At 41.0% G+C, this 22,459-nt stretch overlaps 1 protein-coding gene across 1 annotated transcript in view; it reads left to right on the top strand.

The window, feature by feature from the left end:
• Nucleotides 1–524: 524 nt before the first annotated feature.
• KCNT2 (potassium sodium-activated channel subfamily T member 2) overlaps nt 525–22,459 on the top strand; it is a 286,825-nt gene continuing 264,890 nt past the window's right edge. The window contains exon 1 of the mRNA XM_073358218.2: nt 525–637. Coding sequence (XP_073214319.1) covers nt 543–637 — 95 coding nt within the window. The 5' untranslated portion in view covers nt 525–542. The remainder of the gene's footprint in view (nt 638–22,459) is intronic.

The following is a 22,459-nucleotide window of genomic DNA, read 5'->3' as shown; positions in this document are numbered from 1 at the left end:
CGCAGGGCTCTGCAGCTGCTCCAGCCCTGTGTCTGGAATTGAGAAAATCCCACAGCCACATTATGCTAATATATTTAATCCCATTGGTTGGCGATGAGAGATTTTCCCTCACCTTCCCTGGGCTATGCTAATGAGAGTTAATCGCATTGGCTGGCCCGCCAGCGGCAGCTCCAAATATCATTTGCATGGCTGCGTATGGCAGGCGTCTCTTTGTTGTCAACCCAGAGCCTGCGAGCTGTGTGTGCATCTAATGCAGCTCTGGTCCCTGCCTGTCCGCCGCACCTGCTTCTTAGGGAAAGGCTGCGAACAGCGGCGGCTGCAAGAAAATAACTTTCGACCCCGGGTCTCTCTTCTGCAAGGGAGGCTGGGACGGGTTCCGATGCTGTGGAGCGTCCCCTTTCCAGCACAGGACTCGAGGCTGCTCTCTCCCTTTGTGTGTTCAACGCCGGCACTGGCTTGGGGCAACCCGTTCGGTTCCCTGCTTCCTTGTCGGATTGTTGCTATCTGAGCCGCGAGGGAGAGGCTTTGGCTGCCAGAGTAGGATGGTGGATCTGGAGAGTGAGGTGCCTCCTCTTCCTCCCAGGTATAGGTTTCGGGATTTGCTGCTGGGAGACCAAGGATGGCAAAACGACGACAGGTGAGTCTGGGGGTCAGCTCTGCTCTGCAAACAGGGCAGAGGGCGATAAAAGAGGGGTGGGGGTGGGAACCAAGGATATGCTAACAACAATTCCTTCTTCCATTTTCTATTTATCGAGTTCTGTAAATAGAACAGAGAATGCTGAGCCCATGTATAAAACCCTCTCTCTCACTCTCTCACACACACAGAACCAATATGTGAGTGCCAGTGTATATATAGAGAGAGAGAGAGACACACACTCATCCAAAAAGGAGAGAAACTACCTTGCTTCAGAGGACAGTCAAGCTGCTTTGTATCTTCCAAACAGTGAAGGAGGCTGACTTGACTGGTTGAAGTGCTCACCCTCAGACCAGGAAAATTGGCAATGGGGTCCTTCTCTTGTTCTGCTTCTCTAGCAGTCAGAGCTGCACTGATTTATGAATGCCCAGCGCCCTTGCTAGTAGACATTGATGCTGCTATATTGCAGTTCTCCACTGAAGATGAAAACACAAGTTGCAGAGTAGTAACTTTTAGTGACCTAAAGAGAGAAACAGCACTGACATTTATTGTGCACTGCAATTGTATTGTGCTCCTGAATTCTTCCTGGAGTACAACAGATAATTATTGCACACTGTGCTGAGCGTGGGATGTGAGAGGCAATTAAATATTGCTGTATATCGGTGCACTGTGTATTTGACTTATTTAAGTGTATGAGAAAGTTACAAGACTAAACTCAATGTGACTATCAAATTTTTCTGTAAGGTATTTAAATTAAAAAAAAATCTCATCTAAGTCACAGAAACAGTCACATTCTGCATTTGAAACTTCAGACGTTATTAAAACTTTCCTTGTGAGAGGCTATACTGATCATATACATTCATTACAGAGCTACATGGGGCTCAGGTACCCGCAGTGAAATCTTCAGTCTAGCTCTGACATATGGTAACTTAGGGCAGTGGTTCTCAACCAGGGGTCTGGGGCTCCCTAGGGGGCCACGAGCAGGTTTCTGGGGGGCTGCCAAAAAGGGCCAGCGTTAGATTTGCTGGGGTCCAGGGCAGAAAGCTGAAGCCCCATGGCAAGGGGCTGAAGCCCAGTGCCCTGAGCCCTGCCACTCAGGGCTGAAGCTGAAGCCTGAGCAACTTAGCTCTGAAGGGCTCCATGTGGCATGGGGCCCAGGCAATTGCCCTGCTTTCTACCCCCCAACAATGCAGAAAAACAGTTGTTGTGATGGAGGTGGGCTGTGGAGTTTTTATAGTATATGTGTGGGGGGGGGGGGGGGAGAGGCTCCAAGAGAAAAAGGTTGAGAACCTCTGACTTAGAGCATATTTATATTATGACAGGCCAGTCGTTTGTTTTATACATGCAACTATGGTGACACAACAGACCATTCCTCTATGTTAATACATGGATATCATGAGGTCCAGGGATTTTCAACCTGAGGGTCAGGACTTGTGGGAAAGTTGTAATCACCTCCCCCTCCCCGCCCACCTTTAATTTTTGCTAGATAAGAAGGCCCCAAATTATTTTTCCTCTGTGGGAACATGGTGTCATATTATGGAAATAGTTGAGAATCACTAAGGTAGCCCTAAGTGTTTGCTGGTGATAATTCTACATATTTTGCCATCCAACTTACATGGTTTTGTAGGTGCACTTTTTTTCTTCAATCAGGATGGTAGACCTAGATCTGAGGACCAATACAGTACTCTCATTTGTATTGTTTCAAGGACAACATTCAGGTTTAATTCTAAATCACAAAAAGGTTGTGTGTGTGTGTGTATGTATGTCAAGTAAATCAAATACTGGAAAGTGTTTCCCCCCAAAATTAAAGTAATAAAACATTTTTTTTTTAAAAAATGCTATTTTTATTATTTAAACTACTGTGCATCATCATCAGCAAGCTCTTCATTAGAACATGCTAAATTAATTCCTCCAGAGGACATCTATCTATTGGTAAGTCATTTTTCATTGGACAACATCTTTACTGCAGAAGTAGTAAATCATAGCTGCTAATATACCTGTACATAATCCTGTCATGCAGGGACATGTAGTAGCAATGTCAATTGGAAAAAAAAAATCGCATGAAACTACTGAGATTCTTTTTTTATTCTAATACAAACTATTGATAGTCAAGTGTCCAGTCTTGCTTGCATATTAGTCAATGATGAATCCAAATTGACTTCTAGGTAATGGGATCTGGCCCCCCAAAAGATGTAGTGCATGAGACCTTCATTTGCAACTGAACAAACTGCAAGCGTCCATTGAGCTGTAGAATTTCCTGTTTGAAGTATGAATAATAAAAAGAAAACAATGTAAATATTGCTACAGATACTTTGTATCACACTAGAATTGCTGTTAATATTTTTCATGATTATTGGTTATTTTTAAACAGACAGCACTTTTACTATAAACTCATACCCATGGATTAGTGCAAAGCAAATTGTTACTTTAAATTATTTATCAATATTGGGTACTATATTAAAACATGAAAGTGTTAAGATAAAGAATCTTGTTTACTACAATATTAAATCTGACAGAATGTGGATTGCACCTCTTTTGCAAAAGTCTAAACCAATCCTATACTGTTTTTACTGTGACATTATCACTTATGAATGATTGATGTATGGTTTTGCGTAAAGACTCTCATTCTGCAGACATTTTGGGAATATTACAAATACTTTCAGCACTTAGTTTCTGGAAATATTTAATGAAGGGAGATTACATAATGTGGTCTCTAGGAATGCTGGTTACTGTTTAGCTGTTATTAGCTATTATTGAGTAGTCACAAAATTGATGCTACACTAATATTGCATACTTATTTGTGAATGTCATCTGTTTTATTGGTGTGCTACATAAACATGAATTTGTTTTTGACAGACCATAGTTCTATTTTTCTGCTGCAAACAGCTTACAATATTAATTTTTGTTTAAATCCCTCTTTCCTGACATTCTTGTGCACCCTGTTCACCTAAATTCAGATAGCAGGAGTAAATGTAAAGTCTTTGTAATATTTATATCTGTAACTCACCAGGCCTAAAATGTAACTTATGTGTGAGTGTCAATCATGATGTATTATTTAGGTTAGTGGTTCTCAAACTATTTATCATTCACACCACCATCTTTTCAAAGGACATGAGTTCAAGTCCCATTTTATATACTAAAGCCAATATTCATGTATATCAACTATTAATGGAATACTTGAATTCTAAAAGACTTGTCTTGTTTCTGGGAAAAACACATACACCATGAAAATGCTCTATATGCTGTTTCTTTTCATAAAGAAGCCAGAAATCCAGGGAGTTGCAACTTAAGTTCTTCCTTTTGTAGAGCTCTTAATGTGATTTGTTGGCACTGGAAAGTGAGAAGACTGTTCATCCGTCCAGACCACCTCCCACAGTACCCCAGTAACCTGCTAGTCCGCTCCAGAGCCTATATAGCATTAAGGAAATACCATTCCTCTGCCACAGAGTCATCCAGAACTTCCTTCACTTCTCTATCAGATGCTTTTCTGATCCCAGGCTCAATAGGGCTTATGTATACCCACCCTCCAAATTCCCCTGAATGTCAAGCCAGGTACATCACTAATGATAATAATAGCCCAGCATGGCCCAGACATTTTTGGTACACTGACCTTGTGAATCTGAGGACAAAACCTCAGCCAGTAGTATGGGAGAAATTCAGGCCTTCATCGCAGGACCACCTTCTACAGTATTCCAAAATGGCACAGTGACTAAGACCTTACTCAAGGTTTTTATCTAAAATAGTTTCTGACTTTCATCTTAACCAGATGATCCACATACCTGTCTTCTTCCCCAAGCTTCATGCCAAATGGAGAGGTGCTAAACTCCACCCCTTGGATGTTGTCAGGTCTGTTTCTTACTATATACACAGAACAAAGCCATTTAAGAACTCTCCTAGACTATTCCTTACATTTGCTGACATAATGAAGGGTCAACCTATGTTCACCCAAAGGATGTCAAAATGGATCTCAAAACTGTGTTAAAATATGCTTCACGGTGGGCCACTTAGACAGACACACATGGACAGATTAAGACCCATTCCACCAGAGCTCAGGCAGCCTCTGCTGATTCCCTGTGGGGTGTCCCAATCTCATTGATTTGTAGAGCAACTACCTGTAGTTCAGTTCACACCTTCAATCACTATTGATTGCTGGAGGGCTCTAAATCCCATGTCCACTTTGGCAGATCTGTCCCACAGTCATCATTGCAGTAGACTGAGCATCTACCTCCTTGCTGGAGGTCTCCAGATCCAAAAACCAGTTTGGCAGAGCTGTCCTGCAGTCATAATCTCAATAGACTCTGAGCACCACCTCCAGAATACAAATCTGCTTGTGAGTGAGTCACCAGAAATGGAATACATGTGGACAATCGCTCAAAGAACATCAGTTTTCCTACAGTAACTGTGGTTCTTTCAGATGTGTGTGAACATGTATTCCACAACCTGCCCTCCTTCCCTACGACTGCCAAGTCCTTAGCAATTGACATTCTGTCTTAGCAAAAGAACTAGAGTGAAGGAACTGAAGACTGCCCCCCTCTTATGCCCTTCTCTCTGGGAAGCTGGAGGGCGTGTTGGGCACTGGTATGAACCCAACAGATGTTGCTATTTCTGGAATTTCCTTTGGCATACTTATTTTTGTTTTCTAGTGTACTCTAGTTTTCTATATTTTAATAGGTATTATTAAATCATAGGTAAATCCTAGAATCACAAATATTTGCGTACTTAAAATCCATAAATTTCTACAAGGCACTCAGTTTCTTGCTTTGCAACTAAAGACAGTGTAAACATCACTGTTCTTTGGTTAGTCAGAAGCTTGGTCAGTCTTGCAACTGATAGAAAAAGTATTCAATATATGGTTCTGCTATTTTCATATTTAAAACTTGTTATTTTCCTTTAGTAATGCTGGCATGGGTGACCAGAAATAGGCTTCAAAATTAAATTGAGATAAATGGGGTTCTTCTTAGAAACACATTCCATCTTTGTTTTGTGCATGGATCTACTGTTCCATTTATGATAATGGAAGTTTTGCTCAAACACACAGGGTAAAATATGACCATGTATCACAGTTTTATTCTGTCCATCAGCAGACTGAAAAAGACAATAATGAATTGGTTTTTCGTGACATGGCGATTTTCACTACCATGGGCCATTTCCTTAACTTTTGTAAATTGACATGTCTCTGTTGACGTCAATAAAGCTATTTTGAATTACAGCTGAGGATCTGGCCCATTTTGGAGTGGAAGCTTAGGTTCTGGAGAAGATAGCAACATTTGTTGAAAATCTGTGTGGAGATCTTTTGTCCTTGCATATACATTGCCTATGCCTACAGATTTTTTTTTTTTTTTAAATCCAAGCCTGTTGGGGAAGGTTATTAATGCCAGACAGTAGCATGGACTCTTACTGTAGGGAGTGGAGATGGAGAATTATTCTCCTGATGTATTTTGTTTCATAATACAAACTAATATGGGACACTTTTTTAAAAAATACAAAAACTATTTCTTTGTGTCCATGCTATGTTGATTTTTTTTAAGCTCCATGTGATAAACATGGGAAAGAGTGTTATGTAAAAGAAAAAAACCTGATGTAAAAGGTTAGATACACAAACTAATGTAACTTGGGTGTGTGTTCCCAAAGGGATAGGAAGAAGCTAGAGCTGAGATGGGGCAATGTTTCTGTTACTCTCTCCAATGATGCCCCATACTCACGTCTGTGCCTAAACAGCACAGTTTAGCCCAAAAGTCTTAGGTAAATGTAAAATAATAAATCTCAGTGTGATTAACTAGACATCTCAGTCTCATCCTCCTTTCTGTCTAACATACTGTTATCCTTTTGACCTGAATGGTTAGCCAATATTCACAACCTTGTAGGTTGTTTCCATTAGGAGGGAGAAACTGATGGGACTTCCTACAGCTTTCTGTCCACTTCTGTGGAGTTTCTGCTGCTTCTGTCTCTCTCACACACAGCTCCATCAAACAGTACCTGGCTCCTTTGTTTGCATTCAGCACCAGTGAACCCCTACTGCTTAGATAGCTCAGAATCCTGAGTGAACTTGCACATGACCTGTCTTTTGGGTGGTGACTCCTGTTTCAATTATCTTATTCCATAAAGTAGCTCAATTGCTTTTTACATTTATCCTACATGAAGTGTAGTTGTCACACCCACGAGCTTTAAAGATTCACTGAATGTACCTGTACATTAGCCAATAAAATGTTCCTGCTTTCATAAAGTCTGGTAAACATCAGTTCTTAGTACCTTTAATTAGGTTGAAAAACAACATGCTCAAGAACTGAAAATATCCAATTTACTGAAGGCATAAAGATGCTTAACAACCTGGAGAGATCATTTAACTTGAGGAAAAAAAGTCTTTATTTTTGCTGCCCTTGTTAGTTCATGGATACAGTGATGAGTCTATTAATGACAGGTTTCAGAGTAACAGCCGTGTTAGTCTGTATTCGCAAAAAGAAAAGGAGTACTTGTGGCACCTTAGAGACTAACCGATTTATTTGAACATGAGCTTTCGTGAGCTACAGCTCACTTCATCGGATGCATACTGTGGAAACTGCAGAAGACATTATATACACAGAGACCATGAAACAATACCTCCTCCCACCCCACTCTCCTGCTGGTAATAGCTTATCTAAAGTGATCATCAAGTTGGGCCATTTCCCGCACAAATCCAGGTTTTCTTTGTGTGTGTTTTTTTGAAAAAAGGGGGTGGGGGGTGAGAAAACGTGGATTTGTGCTGGAAATGGCCCACTTTGATCATCATACACATTTTAAAGAGAGTGGTCACTTTGGATAAGCTATTACCAGCAGGAGAGTGAGTTTGTGTGTGGGGGGGCGGAGGGTGAGAAAACCTGGATTTGTGCTGGAAATGGCCCAACTTGATGATCACTTTAGATAAGCTATTACCAGCAGGAGAGTGGGGTGGGAGGAAGTATTGTTTCACGGTCTCTGTGTATATAATGTCTTCTGCAGTTTCCACAGTATGCATCCGATAAAGTGAGCTGTAGCTCACGAAAGCTCATGCTCAAATAAATTGGTTAGTCTCTAAGGTGCCACAAGTACTCCTTTTCTTTTTGAGTCTATTCATGAGAATTTTGTATCTGGAGTCTATATACGGGTCACAGAATGATCAGATAATACTAGAATTTCAAAGACAGGAATTTTATTTAAAAAAAAAAAACTAGCAATGGATTCCACTGAATTTTCCAGTAAAGTCAAAAGGTAAAAATTCAGTTCCATGAGTGCAATATAGGGTAGAATTTGACTCTAATTCAGCAAAGCATTTACACATGTGCTTAAATATGTTCAATTTAAGCATATATTTAAAAAGGTAAGCATTTATTTAAGTACTTTGTTGAATAGGAGCCTTAATGCAATGTGCACAGGAATCTGTGAAGAGACATACTGGGCTAAATTGTGTGGTACTATGGAAAGAACCTCCAGACTAGTGCACATTAGCATTACAAAAACTCAGTCTTTTTCTCCTGCTCATTCTTGCTAGCAATCCCATATCCTCTGCCTCTCCCCCCAAATCCCTCCACAGTCCAACATGCAGATTATTCCTGTATACTGCCTTGAGTTAAATGAAGGTCCAGCCCAAGATCAAAAGAACAAATACAAGCTTGGAATTTCCTTCCTGAGCTGTTCTATGAAGTCTTCACCAATGATAGCTAATGATACAGGCCAAATTTAATATCACAGGCCTTAATTACTTTACAAAGAAGATGCCCCTAATTGAAGAAAAATGAGTAGTTCAGTGGAACAACTTTTTCTTAGTTTTCTTAAGAGCAAAATACATAGATGATTTTTGAAACTGTGCATCTTTTACTAACAGGGTGAAATTTATCCCAGGACAGAGAACCCAAAAAAGACTATGCATCATTTAAGTCCTTAATCACTTTTACACTTAAGAAACATTTAAAAAAATGCATAGAACCTTTAGTAGGCCTCCGTACTGGGATGAATTTCACCTGCAGTGAACATTTCTGATACTACTGATTAAGACTATGAAGCACACATTATTCTGCAAAATTGTTAACCTAGTATACTGTCTGATGTTTGAGCAAGTCACCATACTATGTAGCAGTCATTTCAGTTTGCACTGACATTTTATCCTATTGACTCACCAGATTTAATGTCGGACAGTATACAAAGTGGATATGATTTCAGAAGCTTTCAAGTTTAGTATGTTATTTCTATAATGGAGACTAAAAATTATTGAACTCCAAACAGATTTGAAATACTATTAATAAACACAACATTTTGGAATTCTTCCATTTGTTATTCCAATAACAAATATTTTGTATTTTCTTTAACACTAGAACAGAAACTGGTATTTCCCAATACCATTTTTCCTCTCCTTTTTGTAAAAACACAGTTAATAATATGTGTAGGTAGATTCCATTAGTGCATTTCAAGAACTGTTTCTATGTCAGGAAAAACAGTCTGGGTCATTTTTATACAGTGCATATTTTCAAGCCAGAATTTCTGAGCTAAATATCAGCAACTGTAAGTACTGGTCTTCGAAAAAGACACTTAAGGGATTAAAGAAAAATCAGGTTTCCCTTCTGATGTGCTTACTACTCAAATAAAAGAAAGAGTTACCACCTATCTGTAAATGAAAGGGATTCAGATCATTTACAACACCTCCACACATTAGCTGGACAATTGCACTGCTGGCTGTCATAGTGATTGATGGCTTTTGCTGAGCAATTCCCTTATGTAAATCTCAGTACTCACTTTCACAGTCATTTGATCTGCCATCCTGTGAATTATTGAGTGAGGCTCTGTTTTGCCATTTCAATAGGAAAGCACCTTGTGATTGGTTTCAGAGTAACAGCCCTGTTAGTCTCTATTCGCAAAAAGAAAAGGAGTACTTGTGGCACCTTAGAGACTAACCAATTTATTAGAGCATAAGCTTTCGTGAGCTACAGCTCACTGAAGTGAGCTGTAGCTCACGAAAGCTTATGCTCTAATAAATTGGTTAGTCTCTAAGGTGCCACAAGTACTCCTTTTCACCTTGTGATTGTTAAACTAGGAGGGGGAGGAGGGGAAACCAACATGTTTCTGAATCAAGTGATTAGATTCAACTTCATGAAAATTTATGGTTTCCTCAAAAGAAAAGTCATATTAAAGAAACACATAAGTCAATTTGTCTTCCTAATTTCAGAAAATGATATATTAACTTCTATCCATTCTATGCTAAAGTATTTAAGGACTTTAAGCAAATACTGGATAGCTTTTGATTTGTCACTGCAGGTACAATTTTCAAAAGCAATTAAGTAACCTAGGACCCTAAATTCCATTTTCAAAATTGACTTTCAAAATAAGACTTAGGCTCCTAACTTTGTAAATCATTGTTGAAAGTGGGACTACTGTATTTTTGAAAGTGTTACTATACATCTGTACTTGGGCAGAATTTCCCCTTTGCCGTACTGTTGTTGTTTTGCAGTGTCCATCCTTGTGCAGCCCTGAAAACTGAGGTAGTTGCGCTACAGGGTACTCTCTCTGTCTCTCATATCTCACTCATTACCATCACACCTACCTGGGTGGGGGAGGAAGGAGTCCTTGGGCTTTGAGAAAGAGTTATCCTTAGGGGACTTGGCCATCATTGCCAATTAACGTCCAAAGATCTCTAGGGAAATCCTCATGCCTGAGTTCCCCCTGGAATTACATTGCTATTGGTTGCTTATTGTAAATAGAATAGAAGTTGGCGCTGAATTTATTCACTCCTGTTGATTGCTGGTGTCATAAATATAAAGGGAAGGGTAAACCCCTTTGAAATCCCTCCTGGCCAGGGGAAAGCTCCTCTCACCTGTAAAGGGTTAAGAAGCTAAGGGTAACCTCGTTGGCACCTGACCAAAATGACCAATGAGGAGACAAGATACTTTCAAAAGCTGGGAGGAGGGAGAGAAACAAAGGGTCTGTCTATAGTCTGTCTTGGCCGGGGATAGACCAGGAATGGAGTCTTAGAACTTTTAGTAAGTAATCTAACTAGGTACGTGTTAGATTATGATTTCTTTAAATGGCTGAGAAAAGAACTGTGCTGAATAGAATAACTATTTCTGTCTGTGTATCTTTTTTGTAATTTAAGGTTTTGCCTAGAGGGGTTCTCTATGTTTTGAATCTAATTACCCTGTAAGGTATCTACCATCCTGATTTTACAGGGGGGATTTCTTTATTTCTATTTACTTCTATTTTTATTAAAAGTCTTCTTGTAAGAAAACTGAATGCTTTTTCATTGTTCTCAGATCCAAGGGTCTGGGTCTGTAGTCACCTAGGCAAATTGGTGAGGCTTTTTACCAAACCTTGTCCAGGAAGTGGGGTGCAAGGTTTTGGGAAGTATTTTTGGGGGAAAGACGCATCCAAACAGCTCTTCCCCAGTAACCAGTATTAGTTTGGTGGTGGTAGCGGCCAATCCAAGGACAAAGGGTGGAATATTTTGTACCTTGGGGAAGTTTTGACCTAAGCTGGTAAAGATAAGCTTAGGAGGTTTTTCATGCAGGTCCCCACATCTGTACCCTAGAGTTCAGAGTGGGGGAGGAACCTTGACAGCTGGGGACTGATACCATAGAGCCCAGACAACATAGCCATTCATGTATTTTGCTTGCCAAACCAGTATAAGCTATGCTGGCAAGAACATTCCCCCCCCCCCTTTTTTTTCCCCTCTCTTCTGGTATAACTGCAGCTATATGAAGAGGGTTTTGCCAGTATAGCTTTACTGGCAAATTTTTTCTAGTGTGGACTAGGCCTCAGTGGCTCTGGTCTAGCCTTGTGAATTTTGGGTCCATCTCCATTCAGCAATGAGGAGGACTTGGTCCATTATTTATTAAAGGGTTTGTTGTCTTCAAAGTGAAAAGATGCCATGTAAAACATTTTATATATACAAATGTGCAAAATATGTTTATAAATTTTTATGTTACATGAAATTTGGAATGAATTATGCTGCTATATGGGGGAATTGTACAATTCCCTGTCAAACAGTTTCTCGGATGGCTTCTATTTCTTCCAATGATTATTAATTTATATCAGTGAACTTTGTTTCTGTAATGCAGGGAATCTCTCTCTATCCATACTTTTGGGATGACTTTTGGGCATTCCACAGCCATGAAACCACTGATAGTGTTTAATCAACGTGTGATATCCTTGCCCCCTTAAACACTGTAACAAAGGAGGTCAATATCATCCCTTGAGTATCAGAAGTTACTACATCAGAAGCATCAAAATAAGACTATTATGAGACAGTCCTACCAACCATTTGTCAGACATGCATCCAGTTTCTATGTATTGTCCAAAAGTAAAGGCTATCTTTTGTGGATGAATTCTGTGATGTGTACACTGGACATAAAAATCTTGTGTTGATCCATTAAATAGTTAAAAAGTGATTCCCTAACCCTATATACATGAACAAGTAAAGCCCTACCCAGAGGCCCAAACACCATGGTCTGATAGCCTGGATATTCTTTAAGAAGAGCACAACCCAAGTACCACAAATTCTATTGTACAGAAGATTCAATACAGAATACTTTAAAACAGCTTGTCAAGGTTCCTCCCCCACTCTGAACTCTAGGGTACAGATGTGGGGACCTGCATGAAAAAAACCTCCTAAGCTTATCTTTACCAGCTTAGGTCAAAACTTCCCCAAGGTACAAAATATTCCCCCCGTTGTCCTTGGACTGGCCGCTACCACCACCAAACTAATACTGGTTACTGGGGAAGAGCTGTTTGGACGCGTCTTTCCCCCCAAAATACTTCCCAAAACCCTGTACCCCACTTCCTGGACAAGGTTTGGTAAAAAGCCTCACCAATTTGCCTAGGTGACTACAGACCCAGACCCTTGGATCTTAAGAACAATGAACAATCCTCCCAACACTTGCACCCCCCCTTTCCTGGGAAATGTTGGATAAAAAGCCTCACCAATTTGCATAGGTGACCACAGACCCAAACCCTTGGATCTGAGAACAATGAAAAAGCATTCAGTTTTTTACAAGAAGACTTTTAATAAAAAATAGAAGTAAATAGAAATAAAGAAATCCCCCCTGTAAAATCAGGATGGTAGATATCTTACAGGGTAATTAGATTCAAAAACATAGAGAACCCCTCTAGGCAAAACCTTAAGTTACAAAAAAAGATACACAGACAGAAATAGTTATTCTATTCAGCACAATTCTTTTCTCAGCCATTTAAAGAAATCATAATCTAACACATACCTAGTTAGATTACTTACTAAAAGTTCTAAGACTCCATTCCTGTTCTGTCCCTGGCAAAGACCAGCATACAGACAGACACAGACCCTTTGTTTCTCTCCCTCCTCCCAGCTTTTGAAAGTATCTTGTCTCCTCATTGGTCATTTTGGTCAGGTGCCAACGAGGTTACCCTTAGCTTCTTAACCCTTTACAGGTGAGAGGAGCTTTCCCCTGGCCAGGAGGGATTTCAAAGGGGTTTACCCTTCCCTTTATATTTATGACACAGCTGATAAAGACTTCAGCCTCCCTCATGCAATCATCCGCTGATTATGTTTAGCACATAACTCCCTGGTGGGAAGTTGCAGTAAAATGGAAACAGTCATTAAGGGAAAAGTACCATTTATATTTATGGAGATACAAAAAACAATGATTTTGTATTATTATTTTCCAGTACATGCTTCCTGGGGGAGAAATCCTGCCTCCTCCTCTGGGGATATTTTAGGGGAACTACTACAGTTTCACAGTGGAGATGGGGGCAGGTGGTAAGGAGTTCATGCATGAGAGCTTGTACCCCATAATCCCTGTACCGTGACTCTATTTGCACAAGTATAGAGAGGTGGTTTAATCAATAATATTGTGAACTGGGTGAAACCTCATTGCAGGTTGAGGTAAAACTGATGGGTGAATGCATCCTTCACTTAAGATAGTTGTAAGAAACACTTAAGGTGCCACACCTAAAACAAGGCCTAATAGGCTATATCTAAACTGCAGCTGGGAGTATTTGCGTCCCAGCATGGGTAGATAGACAGGATAGTTCTGCTTGAGTTAACATGCTCAAAATAGCATTGTAGAGAATGCAGCATGGGTGCCAGCACGGGCCAGCCACTCTTTGCCTGTAGGAGGTCAGGCGGGCATGTACTTAGGGTGGCAAGGTGCCTGGTTTTCGACCGGAAAATCCAGTTGAAAAGGGGTCCTGATTGTCCGATCACATCTGACTGGACACCCAAAGTCCAGTTACTGCAGGTGAGGGAGGCGGGGAGGTTCCGGGTCATCACCCACACCAGCCCCTACTCAGCCAGGGCTGCCTCCTACCTGTGTTGGGCAATTGCAGCTCCCAGTCCTGGCTCTGCAGGAGACTCCCTCCCAACGCAGGTAAAGGGGAATGGGGGAGAGGATAAAACAGCAAGCAATAGGGGAAGGGTCAGGGCATGCGAGGGGCAAGGGAGGTTCTGGCACTTCTAGCGGAGTGCCTGGTTTTTAAATATTACAAAGTTGGCAACCCTACAGTATACTCTGGCAGCTAGCCCATACTGCTACACATGCCACCACATCCACACTGCTACTTTTAGCATGCTAGCTCAAACAGTTTTAGTGTGTGTCTGTCTACCTGAACTGGGAGGCCTGCTTCCACACACCATATAGTCTACCCAGAAATTAGCACCATGTACACAAGGTGTTCCACTGGGTATTGTGACCAGGGGTGTGTCGGTGTGTGTGAGACAGAGAGAGACAACAAGTTGGGTGTGGAGACAGAGACACAGAGGCAAAAAGCAAGAAAGCCAAGCAGCATCCTATAAGCCAGTGTATGACTCTAGTGAGTTTTTGGGTCTGGTGTTTTATAAAGAGGCTTGAGGCTACTTTCAAAGAAACTATGCTTTTGTTTTGGTTCCTCCTGCATTTGGAGAAGCAGAAGTTTGTACATTAATTGTACAAACAATTGTACAAATTGATACAATCTTGTAATTAAACAAGATTGCATCAAAAGAAAATTCCAGACTCAATAGTCAATTTCTACCCCCAGCTGGAGCATCCTCAGAGCCTTAAACTCTGATGAGACACTTGGGTCAAAAAAAGTCAACAATTACAATGCATATCTACTGGCCAACTCCATAGCATAAGGGAGTGGTGCAGCTGACAATAAAGGCAACTGCAGTTTTAGGGCAGCAATAGTGAGCTTGGAGCAGCTGTGCTAGGTGCTCTCTGGGAGGATTCTCCGCGCTGTTTGCTCTCTGTGTAGGGGAAAGGATGTGGCCCTTTGCTATTTTGATTACACTTCTATTTTCTTTCAAGTAACTCTGACATTAGAAACACCGAAGTTCCTTCTAAAGTACAGAGGCTCCGTCTTTCTCAGTTGCTGGGGGGTACTCGACACCTGCTCTGCCCCAGACCCTGCCCCCACTCCACCCTAAAACCCCACCTGCCTTCCTGCCCCCGCTCTGCCCCTTCTCCATCTCTTCCTGCCCCATTCCTACCCTCCCTCCACCTGTGTCTCCTGCTTGCTGCTGAACAGCTGATCACTGTTGGGCGGGAGGCGCTGAGGGTGCAGGTGGGAGGGGGAAGAGCTGATTGGGGAGGCTGCCAGTGGGTGCTGAGCATCCAGATTTTTTTTTTTTTCCTGTGCGTGCTCCAGCCCCGGAGTTGGCACCTATGGTACAGTGGTTGTTTAAATATTTACTGTGTAAACACCTTTTAAAAATTATGTCACTTTCTCATGCTCCAGTCCATAATCTAAAATGTTATGTGGTTCCCTCCCCATGTATCCCACCTATCCCCTGTGATTACAGTGAAACTGCAGCAAAGTATACATATACAACCTCACCAAACCAAGTCTTATGGAAATACAAATGGGAAAAAGCATCAAGCTGAGTTGCAAACAGAAAAAAGACCAACATTTTTTAACTCTGCCCATATTGTTTTTTTATTCTCCATTCCCTGGTAGCATACACCATGCTGCCTGATCCTGCAAGGTACTCAGCACCTTAACTCCCACTGAATTCAACAGGTTTCAGAGTAGCAGCTGTGTTAGTCTGTATTCGCAAAAAGAAAAGGAGTACTTGTGGCACCTTAGAGACTAACCAATTTATTTGAGCATAAGCTTTCGTGAGCTACAGCTCACTTAATCGGATGCAGTGAGCTATAGCTCACGGAAGCTTATGCTCAAATAAATTGGATAGTCTCTAACGTGCCACTAGTACTCCTTTTCTTTTTGTGAATTCAACAGGAGCTCATGAGGTTCAGTGCCTCCCAGGAGTGTTCAGCAACATGCACTATCAAGCTCATACATACCTATAACAGAGACCTAGAATACGACCTTCTAGAAGCTATTGTATATACCTGCTATATAACTCTTATGGAAAAACACACAAACCATCAAAAGATACATTTTTTCAAATTGGAAATAAAATGTTTAAATATAGGCATCTTTTTTGCAGATGTTTTCCAGATTTGTATTGCTATTTTGTGCTCTTTGTAGTCAGTTGACCAAGACAATTGAAAATAGAACAAAATATTCCATGCTGTGCAGAAATGCAAAAACTGATAAATCAGCAAGTTTTTACATAGAGAACAGAAAGAGCTTTATATAGATATTCCAGCCCCACAAGGTCTTGAGTCTGAAGCTAATCACCCATGGTTAGTTCATTGGAAAGATCTCTGATTTACACTGAAGAATTTACAAAATGTAATTAAAACATTGAACCTAAAATTTTTAACATGACAATTATTTGTTTTGTGTGACGGTTACTGAAACTGACAAAAGTTTGCTGGTAAAAGTTATGAAATAATTAGCAAAAGCCATCCGAAATGATCCAAACCTCAATCAAAAAAGTGTTAAATTAATTTCAAAGGGTCAATTAGTTTCAGTAAATTATTTATGGAACTCTTTGTATTCGAGTGTGGCAGTTCATTGCTCGAAGTGCAGAGAGCAGACACAGTAATCTGAATCTGTGTTGGATTTATAATTACATTTGAATCAGTGAATTGTGTCAGTTACTGGTTACTAGAACTCAGGTGATTTGTTCATCTTCCTAACCAACACAATTGGTTGTTAAGCCCTCTTAAGAATAGGGTGTTCATTGTCACTTGAGCAGGGTATTTATCTTGTTGGAGGAGGAGCAAGGAAGAGGTGGCAGAAGTGCACTGTGGGGCAGTGGGGATGCTGCCAGGGGTTTGGTACCTCATAGACCTTGAGCCAGGGTGAAATGAGGGTCAGAGATTCTTAAGACCTCCCCCCAAAAGGCAGTGCCACTCTGCAGCAGCAGGGAAGAGAGAGAGACAAAGCTGGGGCCAGAGGTGAAGAGTATGCTCCTTTGCACCCCCAGTCACCTGGGGTACTAGACCTAGTAGATTACTCCCCCACCCACCCACATGAGCTGAAATCTGAATTCAGACTTCCTCCCCATCATGGAAACCATGTACCCCCAAACAGGGTGGGCAGCAATGAGGTAGATCCTTTTCTGTAAGTGATGGAAAGGAATCTATTCTGCTGATCCCGCTCCCCCACAGCAAAAAACCAAACAAACAAAAAAGTGCACACGTTTAGTTACTATGTGTAGAGGTAAAGATCTCTAAGGGTATGTCTAGACTATCAGGAAAGACCCGTGGCATGGTAGAGGCTGTCCTGGGTTAGCTGACTGCAGCTTGTGGGGCTGAGGCTGCAGAGCTAAAAAATAGCCATGTAGGCTCAGGCTGGAGCCCAGGCTCTGAGACCATGTGAGGCAGAAGAGTCTGAGACTAACCAAGGACATGGGTCTGAGACTTGCTGCCTTGAATTTTTTTATTGCAGTATAGACATAACCTAAGGATCTGATTTGGTACTAAAGACATGAATAGGCTCACTCAAATAGAAGCAGGAACAGGCGTTGAGTGAGACTAATAAGCATTAGTAACATTAAATATCAAATGTTAGGTATTAATATTAAAAGTCTGGAAGCGCTAACCGCATCGATCATCTAGCACTATGTGTTTTCTACTGGCACATATAGGAGAGAGCAGGAAAGACTGGCAAAGGGATTGGTATGTGAGAAGTGCTCTTGTCGATCACATACAAGAAAGAATGTCACTGGAAAATATTGATTCAGGTGACCAAAAAATGGCAGGAGTTATAGGGGAAGCTGAGTCACCTAAACTAGTTCCTATTTTTAAGAAAGGGAAAACAAGCAATTCGGGTAATTACAGGCCTGTTAGTTTGACATCTGTAGTATGCAAGGTCTTGGAAAAAATTTTGAAGGAGAAAGTAGTTAAGGACATTGAGGTCAATGGTAACTGGGACAAAATACAACATGGCTTTACAAAAGGTAGATCGTGTCAAACCAACCTGATCACCTTCTTTGAGAAGGTAACAGATTTTTGAGACAAAGGGAACTCAGTAGATCTAATTTACCTCAATTTCAGTAAGGCATTTGATACAGTTCCACATCGAGAATTATTAGCTAAATGGGAAAAGATGGGGGTCAATATGAAAACTGAAAGGTTGATAAGGAACTGGTTAAAGGGGAGACTACAGTGGGTCACACTAGGAGGTGAATTGTCAGACTGGAAGGAGGTTACTAGTGGAGTTCCTCAGGGATCGGTTTTGGGACCAATCTTATTTAATCTTTTTATTACTGACCTAGGCACAAAAAGTGGGAATGTGCTAATAAAGTTTGCGGATGAACAAAGCTGGGAGGTATTGCCAATACAGAGAAGGACTGGGATATCATACAGGAAGATCTGGATGACCTTGTAAACTGGAGTAATAGTAATAGGATTAAATTAAATAGGATTAAAGGTCATGCATTTAGGAATTAACAACAAGAATTTCTGTTATAAACTGGGGACGTATTACTTGGAAGTAACAGAGAAGGAGAAGGACCTCAGAGTATTGATCGATCACAGGATGACTATGAGCCGCCAATGTGATATGGCCGTCAAAAAAGCTAATGTGGTCTTGGACTGCATCAGGCGAGGTATTTCCAGTTGAGATAGGGAGGTGGTAGTACCGTTGTACAAGGCACTGGTGAGACCTCACCTGGAATTTTGAGTGCAGTTCTGGTCTCCCATGTTTAAGAAGGATGAATTCAAACTGGAACAGGTACAGAAAAGGACTACTAGGATGATCTGAGGAATGGAAAACCTGTCTTATGAAAGGAAACTCAAGGAGCTTGGCTTGTTTAGCCAACTAAAAGAAGGCTGAGAGGAGATATGATTGCTATCTATAAATATATCAGAGAGATAAATACCATGGCGGGAGAAGAATTATTTAAACTCAGTACCAGTGTGGACACAAGAACAAATGGATCTAAACTGGCCATCAGGAAGTTTAGACTTGAAATTAGATGAAGGTTTCTAACCATCAGAGGAGTGAAGTTCTGGAACAGCTTTCCAAGAGAAGCAGTGGGGGCAAAAGACATATCTGGCTTCAAGAGAAAGCTTGATAAGTTTATGGAGGGGATGATATGATGGGATAGCCTAATTTTGGCAATTAATTGATCTTTGACTACTAGCGGTAGATATGCCCAATGGCCTGTGATGGGATGTTAGATGGGGTGGGATCTAAGTTACTACAGAGAATTCTTTCCAGGGTGTTTGGCTGATGAGTCTTGCCCACATGCTCAGGGTTTAGCTGATCGCCATATTTGGGGTCGGGAAGGAATTTCCCCCCAGGGCAGATTGGCAGAGGCCCTGAGGGTTTTTCGCCTTCCTCTGCACCGTGGGGCATGGGTCACTTGCTGGAGGATTCTCTGCACCTTGAAGTCTTTAAACCACGATTTGAGGACTTCAATAGCTCAGACACAAGTTAGGGGTTTGTTACAGGAGTTGGTGGGTGAGATTCCGTGGCCTGCATTGTGGGTCAGACTAGATGATCATAATGGTCCCTTTTGACCTTAAAGTCTATGATTCTAAGATTCTATGAACTAAGGGAAGGAAAGAAAATGGGGTAGCATGACCATTTCTTTAAACAAATGAAACACCTACTTCTCCATCACCAGTGGTGGAACATTGTCCCACTTCAACAACTGCAGTTTCCACCAGAGCTGTAGCTAAAGCTACTGCAGTCACTGGTGTTTTTAATTGCACCAGAAACGTAAAAAACAAAACAAAAAAACCCTTACAGAGCATGAAGACATTATTAAAAGAAACCTCAAATCAAATGTGCACTTTATCTATGCAGATATGGTTGGAATAGCTCAGTAATCAGCCTGTGGGGACATTCAGCACGAATCAAAAAACTAAACAGACTTTTAAAAAAGTAATTTCCTGATGACTCCTCAGAGTTTGCAGGCCACTTTCAATTTTGCTGTGAGTGCCTCAGAATGCATTCTTTTGGGAGCTCCAGCTAGTGGGAAAATTCAGTGATTACACTGAGTAAGCCCCCAGGGCACCTGGTAAGTAATTTTTTAAAGACATGGTACAATTTTCAGAGTTTCTTTTTAGTATTTTAAACTAATAAGATGTACTTTGAAAACTAAGATGTTGAGGACCGGATTCTATTCCCCTTACTCATGCTGAGCAGTATTTTGTTCCCTAAGTAATCAAAGACAATACACACAGTAAAAAAACCCCACAAACTAAGAGTGGGTCAAATTTGTCTCTTAATATTTTATTTTAAAAAGATATATACTTTAGACTTTCTTAAAATAATACAGGAAGCTTTTAAAACTATGCCTTAGGAGGCTTAGGTGAAAAGGAATGGCTTAACCTTAGGCTCTAAGAGCTAGCTCAGTACAATACCATACAAAATTCCATAATAATTAATTTCTCTGGTACTGACAGAAAATTCAACCACCAGATGAAGTCCTGGGAAAGAAAAAAAAATAATGGTTTCCTTATTTTGCGTTCAGTACTCCCTACAGGCTCGCTAATGGGGCATTTTTTAAATGTTTATTGAAAAATAATGTAAAACAACAGCCATACATAATACAAATAACAAGCTGTGTTTGATGGGAAGAAAGTAATTCTATTCCACGGTCAGATATAATACAGCAATTGCCTATTTTATGCAACCAGTCTTACCTTACAATTGCCAGGCATTCTGTTCTCCAACAGCTCTGTCACGCTGAGGAAAAGGATCCTACTCCATGTGATACCAGAGAAACAAGACTAAGCCCTGGTCTACGCGACACAATTACTTTGGTATAATAATCCACAGCTCCTGAGCAATGTACTTTTAGTGATCTACATGCCGGTGTGGACAAAGTTATTTTGGCGGGAGAGCTCTCTTCTTTCGGCTTAGAGCATCTTCATTAGAGCGCTACATCATTGCAGCATTTTAAGTGTAGACCTTCCCAGACAGATACATGCGATTTAGGGACTGATGCTGCTGTGCTGAGCATGTCCAGCTCCTGTTGACATTGAAGAGTGAATTAAGTCCTTTCACTCCCTTGTCATACTTCCTTCTGTTGAAGCTTCAGGCATGACAAATGTATTTGTTGTTGGCCTTTTGTTTTTATGCAGTGTTCTATTAGGCTTACTTTCTCTTATCTCTCCTGCCCAATTTTTATCTATTTGGTAAATAATTGTCTGTCACTTGTATTACTCTTGAAACAGCAGAAGCCTAATTCTTCAAGGTGCTGAGCTCCCACAGCAGCCACTAACTTCAGGGGAAAAACTGTGGTATCTCATATGCTGTTCCTCTGTCATGACTGCTTAACACTGCTGAAATTTAAATGGAAACTTCAGCGTGTTAAATGATTCAAGATGGCAAGTCCAGCGTCCTTGAGTATGTAACAAAGAATGACGATTCATAATGGCTAATATAGGCCCAAAAACAGAGTAGGAAAATGAAGTGTAAAACACTTGTGCAAATGTAGCTGATGGAAAGGTCTTTAATGTAAATTAGGAAAAGGTCAAAGTTCCTGTAAGCTCAAGACAAACCTGTTGCATTTGAAATGGAAAGTATTAAGAACTAAATTCTATTTGTCTATGGTTCTATAGCATAATGCAATTAAGACCATTCATAGGATTTTCACTTCTCTGGAGGCATAGGTGCTGGAAGTAGGGGTGCTGCTGCACCCCCTAGCTTGCAATGGTTTCCATCATATACAGGGTTTACAGTTTGGTTCAATGGCTCTCAGCACCCCCATTATAAAAATTGTTCCAGCACCTCTGTCTGGAGGAATCAGTTTTGGGGAACGCTAAATGAGGATTCAGAGTTTATTCTGAAGTATGTCATGGGTGTGCAGTTTCAGAGTATCTGCACCTGTAACTTCCCCTCCTCCCCAACGTGCACTCTAGGAGTGCCCAGTCAAAACTCCAGTCTCTAGCCATCACCCATCTCTGGGCAGGGACCCTTGTCCTATTTTCTCTAGAGTCTAGACCAGGGAGTCTTAAGGCCATACTCTGCCTTACACTGCGATATCCTGAGCAAGCCCATCTGCCTGAAGGCCAGGGTCAGTGCTTTGCTTTCTCTTTTAGGGCTATAAATGGTGTATTGACAGCAGTTACAAGTTACCACACAGCTCTTTCTAAGCAGACATGCATTTTTAAGGTAAAAGTATTACAGAGAAAAAATAATAAAAACAACAAACAGATACAAAAACCACACCAAACACACTAGGAGTCACCCATCAATTTTATGGGGCCCAATTTTATGGGGCCTAGAAGACCAAAGTCTTTCCAACCCTTCTGAAAAGGTTGGGGCCTTATTTTGGCCAGAAGGTCCAGTCCATTTGCTGGATCAGAATGAAGGTCTCGAGTCAGTTTAAATGCAACCTTTTTATGACAAAAACCCTTTCTGTCTGTTGGTCTCTGAAAAAAAAGCAATTTAACAAGTATATGCAAGCTGCCCCGAGGGTATGATAACCCTGTCCTGGGGCACTGCGCTGAGCCCCAGATGGGGCCAGCAGGTCCAGTTCCCAGGCAGGGGAACCACGGGGTT

This window comes from Lepidochelys kempii, chromosome 8 (genome assembly GCF_965140285.1).
Source record: "Lepidochelys kempii isolate rLepKem1 chromosome 8, rLepKem1.hap1, whole genome shotgun sequence".
Taxonomy (NCBI): domain Eukaryota; kingdom Metazoa; phylum Chordata; order Testudines; family Cheloniidae; genus Lepidochelys; species Lepidochelys kempii.
This window is presented reverse-complemented; position numbering and strand designations above follow the sequence as displayed.